Below are 9,758 nucleotides of genomic sequence, written 5' to 3' on the forward strand. Positions count from 1 at the left end.
CTGATCACATCGCTGGCGATCCTAATCTTGGCTGCCATCGCGGCGAATTTCTACACGTGGGGCCGAAATAGCTTGTGGTGTGTGCGTACGAGTAGATGTAATCGCCTTACCTCGGTTTTCCTTTCGTCGACTGCGAGTCTGTCTTGCGGTATCCAATCCTTGAAGCTTGCCCCGACCCAAAGAACACCAGGAATAGCAGCTGCTTCTCCCAAACCTAGACCGTCACTAGACACGTCTTGTCCTGTCCGCGACCCCGTTCGAAAGAGGGCACGAATCCCGATCGAGGCTCCCTCTGCCCTTTTTCCTCTTCCGGTCAGCCTCCCCAGACACTGACGTCATACCACAGTGACCAGCAGATATTTATTATTTATCAATATTTATGTTCAAGGCAGTGACAGATATGTCTGCACAGTCTGGTTTATACTCTTAATCTCTGATTGCTTATGACAACCTGGGCCCCAGCTACAATTAGTTTATCACAATATACTCTCCAGGTACTCTACTACCTTCAACCTATAACATGAAGACAGTCTCATCCCACCAACGTCTTTTTACCTGCATAAAGACAACTTTTATTAGAAGGGACCTTAATAAAGTCTTACATTAAGAGGAGATGTAAGAATGAAGTTAAAAACAGAAGGCAGAAATAGAAGACATGCAAGCTGCATTGATGGAAAAATCATCCAAGAAAATAGTGTTCCTGAATAAAAGTGATATTAAAGAGAGGGGTCTCTTTAGTACAGCCACAGACGACCTCTGTAGAGCAAGTAGTATGAATGAATACACCTACTCTATGCTGTAAATTGGTTGGTTAGAGGAAGGGCATCCAACCATAAAAACTATCTCCCACCCAAAAAATGAGATATGCACCACAACAAATGATTGTGTCTCTGTTATTGTGTATCAGATGAGAAAAAACTGCGACAAGCAGCAAGACACAGTACTGGAAAAGACTCGTGCTACTCACGGTAAAACAGATATGGTGATGATTACATGTTTGAGTGTATCAACATAGGCATGGCTGTATGGTTTGAAAAACTTGCTTCCTAACAACATGGTTTCAGGCTGGTCCCACAGCATGGCATCTTGGGCAAATGACTTCTACTAATAACCTCGGGCTAATCAATGCTTTGTGAATGAATCTGGTAAGCAGAAACTGCAAGAAGCCTGTCATGTGTGGTGTAGATGCATTTGTGTTTTCCTTCATCTTCATGTGTGTTCACTACTTGTAAACAGTGGCCTCTCTGTTCATGTGGATGATGTCATTTGCTTGCAGTCCACAACCAAAAATGTTTGAGCCTCTTGATATGTTTTCATATGATACAATTATGGCTCTTGCAGAGATCAGACTTAACACACCTTAATTGCACGGGACAATGAGACCAGCACAGACATTTTATAAAGCTTAAGCTATATAATTTTATTTAACTGTTTGATACCGAAAACAATTTAAGAGAATCACATTAATCAAACTTGGCCTGAGTTCTTTCTTGGGTTACAGCTTGAGAGTAGTCTGTTTCTCTCCCTACTCTCCACCCCTACCCCACACACACCGATTATTATATTTCTAAAATATGTACCAGGTGCATAGGTTAGGTCTAGGAGTAAGTGACCTAGTGATCCAGGTTCAACTGGCCTGATTCATTTATACCACCACCCAAAAAAATGTGAAAAAGTTATTGCAAGTAAGAGGTATCAAAAGTTTCAACCAGAGAGAACTTTAAAGGACGTAAAATCCTCATTGCAAATAACTTTCTATTAACTACGATGTGCTTTAGAAAAGGCATAAACAGCACAGCTTCCTATTTGATCCCAGAAATGACACATGGATGCCTGTGTAAGAAACAATTAATATACAAAGGAAAGATGTTTTGAAGTAAACCAGGGGTGGAGAAGCGATACTGCATGCCTACCAACTCAACACATTGACAATGGAAACAAAGTAAAAATAGAGAAAAATGATAATGATGATAAACACAATGATGATGATGATGGCAGTGAATGACCAAAAATGATAATGAGAATGATTATGATGATGATGAATCTTGCTACCCCATCTAACTTCAACACAATCACTCCATTACTTAATGGAACATTTTAACAAGTTCTGGCAAGTTCTACAGGCAGAAATGACCATCACCTAACACTTTACATACACACACACATGCACACACATGCACACACACACACACACACACACACACACATGCACACACACACACACATGCACACACACACACACACACACACACACACTCTCTCCCTCTCTCTCTATCTATCTATCTCTACTAAAGTGGGAGGTAGGGTGAGGAGAGCTGTATTAAGTCTTGAGCATGTGTATGTGGTGAGGTATGGTGATATATAGTCTGGCCTGGTATGTGGGTATTTTGTGTAGTACTGTTTAAATGATTGTCTAATGTGGTGTGGTATATGTATTGAATGTGTTTGTGTCACAGTATACAAAGTACAACAGAATGCATTCAAGAAGTAAAGTGGAGGGGAACTTCTGCCAGATTCCTCACAGGCAAACAACATAGGTATAAAATTTGGGTAGGCAATAGTGATAGGGTTGATGACATAGGCATATTTCTTGCTGAGAAATGATAATGCAATTGGGGTAATGAGAGTGTGATAGGATACTTTTGCTTAAATTAGCTTTGCAAAGTAGTACAACAACTATTATACCTGCCTACGTTCCTCAACCAGGGCTGCCAGATGAACAGAAATATCGATTTTATGATACCCTTTAACAGACTACCTCATTGACAAATGACAGTGACCTCTTTGTGACTGGGGACTTCAATGGGTATATTGGGCAACATCCAGATGGCTTCCATGAGAGAACTAGGATACTGGAGTTCTGTGATGCCTGTGACCTTATGATCTGCAACACAAACTTCAGTAAACCAGCCAGTCACCTGTTCATTTATCAATCTGATGGGAACAACATACATCTCAGCCATTTCACCAGACCTACCCTTCAATGTGAAGAAGGGGTGGAAAGAGGGAGGACAACATTCTGCAATTGAAAAGCACGGATATTTGCCAACAGACATATTATATAAGTTTCATATGGGTTTTGTCCTGCATTCAATTTACCATTGTTCATTTGCTTCACACCTGCAACATCTACCAAAAGAAGAGGGTACAGCATAAACCATTGCTTATACAGAGATGAAATAGTGCTGATAATTAACCCATTGGCAAGCATGCTAGCTATACCATTTTTATACAGTAATAAGCTGATGTTGCCAAGAGGGAGTGGGGAAGAAGAGGAAGATAGCTTTCCATACAGGACTCCGGTATAGAAGAAAGACTTCCAGTATAGGTGGTGGGAGCAGGATGAGAGGACACACCATGAACAACCAAACTGCATGGCTAACTAAGGTAGAGAGATAGTAATGGGGATGCAAAATATATCTGTTTATGGTATGTCTTTTATTTGTAACATAAAGTCTAATTAGACTGAAATTTATTATCTTATCTCTTTTTCTTTCTTAGTATTTTTTCGTTTTAATTTATCATCATCTTTTTATTCTGAGTTCAATAACTAACAAGGTAAGCTTTACCTTTTGTTCCTTCAGGATTAAAGAACCAGTCAAGCACTGAGGTCGATATAGTTGGTTTTCCCCCTTCCCACAAAATTACTGGCCTTGTGCCAAAATTAGAAACAATTTTCATTATTATTATTATTATTATTATTATTATTATTATGGTAGATTGACAGATTAGAACATCAGACACAATACCTCATGGTGTTTAGTTATAGTAATTTATATTCAGAATTCGCATCCCACCAAGGGCAACTTTATTTTTCATCCATCCAGGCTTGATAAAATAAAGTACTAGTCAAGAACTGGGATCAACAGTATAGACTATATACCTCTACAGAAAATTGCTAGCTTTGTACCTAAAATAGAAAAAATTATTATGATTACTGAAGATGACACAGTACACAATATTGTGATGTTGTAGATTGGAGATATTGCATGTACCAGGGGTTTGTACTATCTGTCAAGTCACAACAAGGACTTCAGACAGTACTTTATGCAGTATGCATGCAGTTCCAAGTAAAGCCAATTTTTGCAATACGTCAAGATTGTGGGGTATTTCTAAAGTTTCCAGATGTTTCTTCAGGTTAGGTGGTAGTGAACCCAATGCTCCAACAACAACAGGAACAATCTTCATGTTTGACTCCTGCAGCTACCAGATCTTGGCAATCTCAATTTTCAGGTCTCCGTATTTGTCAACCTTTTCTCTTTCTTTCATGACAATATGTTGATTTCCTGGCAATGCCACATCGATTATTGGGCATTCTTGCATGTCCATCCTAAAGGTTACTACTATATCTGGCCTTCGGTGTTCTAACACTTTGTTTGTCTAAAAGTCAAAGTGCTAGAGGATCTTTGCCTTCCCATTTTCATCCATTACCTTTTCTAGTGTATGTTGGTACCAAGCATCTGTTACCTTGTATCCATATTTCTAGCATAGTAACAAGTGAAGGTTTTGGGCTACTTTATTGTGTCTGCACTTGTACTCTTTCTGCACAAGACTTCCACAGGTACTAACAATATCAGTCAAGCTTTTGACCTTCTTCCCACACATTCTGCAGCAGTTCGTTGTGCTTGTGTGGTATATGTCCCTTTTCACTGAGTTGGTGTTCAATGCCTGGTCCTGGGCAGCAATGATTAGGCTTTCACTTTTCTTTTTAAGGTCACCCTTACTAAGCCATCTCCATGATGCTTCCTGATCCCTTTTTTTTATTATTACTATTATTATTATTATTATTATTATTATTATTATTATTATTATTATTTTAAAAGGATTGATGTAACTCTTCAAGAAGGTAAATACATCAAACAGCTACAATTTTGAAAAAGACTTGAAATGCATATTCTCAGAAAATATTCTGAATCCACTACACATATGGTCCTAAAAATGCATGAGGACAAATATGTGACTGCAATAGATATTTTATTGGTTTGAACAATATTTCGACGGCTTGCCTGTCTTTGTTGTGTTCAAAATGAAAAGTGATACACAGACATTCAAAATTATAGAAATTTAAATTCAAAAGTTTGAATGAAGAGATCCTGCATTCCCACTTTGACAGTCTTCAGTTTTCAATTTTACAACTGGCAAAAGAAAAAGAATATTTAATCAAACAGTTTTGTGTAAATATGATGAAATTCCCCTGCCATTTTGTTCATTCCTCCAGGGCATCATGTTAATAGCTCAAAAACATATTTGTTCTCATATATTGTGAAGACTAAAAGTAAAGTAGATTCAGAATATTTTCCTAGAATATGCACTTTCAAGTTTTTTTCAAAATTGCAGCTATTTGATGTAAAATGTTCAACAAATTCTGTCGAACTACTGCTATTGTGCCTGATGTCATACCTGTGCCCATTGAATCTTTTGTTTAATTGTTCTGTTGTACAACCAACATAAATCAAGTTATATTTGGTGCATTCTACAGCGTACACCAAATAGGAATCTCTACACGTCACATCTTGTATAACATTTTTGTTATGATTCCTGATGGAATTGACTTGACTCGTGTTGTTGCACAATGAACAGAGCTTACTTCTCTTGCAGCTGTTTTTCAAGGCACAGCATTCAGAAACTCCAATGTATGTCTTCTTGGAGCCAGAAGTAGAGGTTAATAGTTCTTTTATACTTTTATTCCGTCTAAAGGCTACAGTAGATGGCTGAAGGACTATTTGTTTGAAACAAGGATATTTTTCTGCAACATGCTGGTAACTTTCATGTAACACTTTTGAAATGCCAGTGAAATTTAGGTGCCAGTTAACCATTAAAAGAATTCTATCACATATTTTACTTTGTTTGCTAAGATTATGCATGAAAGTTTGATTTTCCTTACTAATCTTAGCTATGTCAGTTGCAATTTCCTTTAATTGTGATTCACTGTAACCGTGCTTGACATAATGGTGTACAAAAGTATTTGCATGTTTCCAGTAATCGTCTATGTCAGTACAAATCCATTTTATCCTGAAAAATTGGGATTTTGGATTTGACTGAATATGATATGGATGAGCGGCAGTGTAGGTAAATGTGGGATGACGTGGGCTTGCAAAATAACTCTGTCACTATTCTACCTCCAGAAAACTTGACTTTTGTGTCCAAAAATTCAACACTAGTTTTTGAAAAACTAGACGTAAATTTTATACTGGACTTAAAGCCATAGTTTTTAACATAACAGTCACAGAAATACAAGAAGTCAATTAAACTATCCTGTGATCTTTCTCAGACAAAAATAGACCTCTGTTTCAAAGTCCTTGTATTTACTTAACTTTTCAAATTTTTTTTTTTTTGAAAGTCCTAACAGATGGTGATATTTATATTTTCTACTATTTTGGCAGGCTTATATTCCTGCCGGTTCTTCTCATATGGGAGTCAAAACTTACAGTACATGATCCAGTGCAAATACTGCTCGAATCTATCATGACAATTAATATATTTATTTGAGGCTAACATAAAGCACCCAGAGTGGTCAATTGTTTCTCAGATTGCACCATGAAAAAGGTAAGCAAGATCAGCACCATTTTTAAGAATGCTTTCTTGGTAGTTTCTGGGAGGCAGACACTAATCCTGAGCTGTTATAATGAAGACCTCTATTTCTGATTTAAGTTCAGATGCAGTCAACCATTGATGGGTCACATTGGTATCTACATCAGGATTACTGATTCTTGTAAGGTATTTCCATGCGATTCTTTACTTTTCCATGTATTTTACAGCTCCTGAGATTCCATTTGGTTTGGTTTATGTTTTTATCTGTTTTGCTATCACAAGAGATTCTTCTGTTTTATCTAGTTGCACCTCAGTTTCATTAATCATTCATTCCTTTCCATACTTTTTTTTTGCTTCTGACATCACCATCATCATCATTGCTATCATTCTCATCATGCTGTCGGCAGTTTCATGTGAGTTTCAGCTTCACAACTAAATACACACATTGCTCCTGAAGCATGTGCAGTATTATCTTTTGGAGGTGTTGAAATATTTTTGTGTTATAGTTGTTTTTTTTTTTTTGTTCTTTCGTTTCAGTTGTTACTTAAAATTCCTCTGTCATTGTATAGAATAAGTGGGTTGTGATTGTGTACTGTGACTTGCATTATGTGGAGATGGTGTAGAGTATATGCTGTGTACATTGTTATATTATTGAGTGGTAATCATATCAGTATTGGGTTATTTTATTGGATAGTGACTGTATAGAGTATGAGCTGCATAGATGGCATTATATTATAATGCACCATATCAATGAAAAATTTATAATTGATAAATATTCAGTTTTATAGTTTTGAACTCATGGTAAGAGATTAATTGAATAAAATAAACAAGGTTCTCAAGCTAAATTTGACAATCTGCATAAAAGGAAAAAAAATACAATATTCCAGCCAAAAATAAAAGTATTTTAAAGAATAAAAAAAAAACAACAAAATTATGGTTGGGAAGTAACAGTTTACTCAAAGTATGCTCTCAGCTTTCCCAACAGCCTCGATATGGCTCCAGAACCTGGCACATGCGTTCCTCATTATGTCCCTGGAAAGATCTTCTATCACCTCCTTGATCTTGCCACCAGTTCAGCCATGGTGTTGCAGGCAGAGCATTGGTGACTTCCTCAACTACATCCATAGGATAACAACTGAGAGAATTACAAGGCCAGAAATTAGGACTGGTAAAGTCATAGAAATTCTCTGACAACCACTTCTGACTCTTTCCAGAGGTGTGGCACAAAACTGAATCTTGACATCATACATATGTACTTACAGCAGCAACCCTCTCCAGCCAGGGTTTGACCATAGTTTCCAGCAGCTTTACATAACCTCTGAACTGAGCCTAAAGTTCTGTTCACAGATGTTGGGTGGCATGATGTCATCCTCACTGGAGACACAACCAAAGACCATCACATTTTGGGGGAACTTGGTTTTCATGATCTCCATGTCACATCTTACAGCTTTTACAATGTTCACAGAGCATTGAAAAGCAGGCATGATATCAGCATTTTGATACCTGGTGTGAATCATCATGATACAGGTAACTCTTTTCCAATAATCAGATGGCTTGCAATCTGCCATATCAGCTAACTTTTCCTCAGCTATAATTTTAATCATTATGCTAACACTGATGACTGTTCAAAACATGAAGCTGTAAAAAGGAGACATAAAAAATCATCAACTTTAGCTCAAACACCCTGTATGGTCCTCTTTATCAATTATATTATTTTGCATTAGCTACATTATTTATGGTTTCTAGAGTCAAAGAGGACAAAGATCTTGGTTTTCTTACTTTTCCTTTTTCTTGTTTTTTTCTTTTCTCACAGACCAGTGTCCTGGTTTTAAATATACTTAACATTATGAACTGGGTCTGAAAGATTGCTTGGAGATACATGGCATGTTATATAAATCTGGCAATTTAATGTTTCTTAAAGCATGAAACTATTAGTAGCACTTTTGTAATTGTGCATATTATCTTTCAATGGAGTACATTTATTCGTTGATCCTACCTATAATGGAACTGTAAACTATATATATATATATATATGCTGTCTAAGAATCCATAAGTCAGACAAAAATGTACTCATATATTCATCAGTAGAGTGGGTATATTAATCGAAAGTGTACAGTATTATATATCCATTACGAATGATCTTACTGATTGGTTTCACACCGAGGGTTCAACAGAGTGTTAGGTAACAGTCTGATTATGTAACCAACGGTCACATATTCAACTGTGCTTGTTAGTGTGTTTATTTTTCTTTTATGCATTTAGTTAGATTCTTTGGGGCATTATGTATGCATGGAGTGTGTGTAGTGGTACAATATGTGTGGGAACTTAAATTGGCGGGGGAGAGGGGGAAAGGGTCTCTTGGGAGGATGTCCACCATGTTAGGGTGTGTGTGTTTGTAAGTGTATTTGTGTATGTTCTGGTCACTCTGCCTTGAAATGCAGCAAAGAGCTTGACCAGAACATACACAAATGCACTCACAAACACACATGCCCTAACACAGCAGACATCCACCCAATAGACCCTTTTCCACCTCAATATAGGCCCCCACACACACATATTGTACCCCTACACACACTCCATGCATACATAAATGCCCTAAAGAATTTAACCAAAGGTTTTAACCAAAACATAAAAGTAAAAAAACAAGAACACAGATGTGTATGCAGTTTTTGGGTACCTCCACCCCATGAAAATGCTGCACATATAACATTGCTACACACATGCCATTTCTACAAGAACACAAACCCTAAAACATACACATATTTCCCATACACTCTTTTCCAGAAAACTCTTGTTGCCTTGCATCACCCCCAGAGATGTTCCTTGTAATAAATACACACACACACACACACACACAGATATACTTACCTTATCATCTTCATAAAGAATATTAGCTGGGATTGATTTATCAATAATCTTAGAGAATATTGTTGGTCCTTGATTTTTATATGTTTTAACAGCATGTTGTGCTTTGCTTACTTCATCTGTTGGAGTAGCTGTAGAACATGCCTGAAGAGCAAGAAGCAAAACAAACACATGCCATTATTGGATTACTGAAGATTTCAACAGCAGCTATTCTATTATTTTATTTGATATTGCGAATTATACATTAATCACCAACAGACTGGAAAATTTGTGGTGAAGCTAAACACTGGTGTCATAATGGATAACACTACTCTCTGTGTGTGTGTGTGTGTGTGTGTGTGTGTGTGTGTGTGTGTGTGTGT

At 37.1% G+C, this 9,758-nt stretch overlaps 1 protein-coding gene across 3 annotated transcripts in view; it reads right to left on the reverse strand.

The window, feature by feature from the left end:
* The window catches only part of LOC106875721 (uncharacterized HIT-like protein Synpcc7942_1390), an 89,250-nt gene that overhangs the window by 57,099 nt on the left and 22,393 nt on the right, over positions 1–9,758 (reverse strand). For all 3 annotated transcript variants that reach the window (XM_052975525.1, XM_052975524.1, XM_052975523.1), the window contains one exon: positions 9,400–9,540. In XM_052975525.1, the coding sequence (XP_052831485.1) occupies positions 9,400–9,540 (141 nt within the window). The remainder of the gene's footprint in view (positions 1–9,399; positions 9,541–9,758) is intronic.

This window comes from Octopus bimaculoides, chromosome 21, assembly GCF_001194135.2.
Source record: "Octopus bimaculoides isolate UCB-OBI-ISO-001 chromosome 21, ASM119413v2, whole genome shotgun sequence".
NCBI classification, from domain to species: domain Eukaryota; kingdom Metazoa; phylum Mollusca; class Cephalopoda; order Octopoda; family Octopodidae; genus Octopus; species Octopus bimaculoides.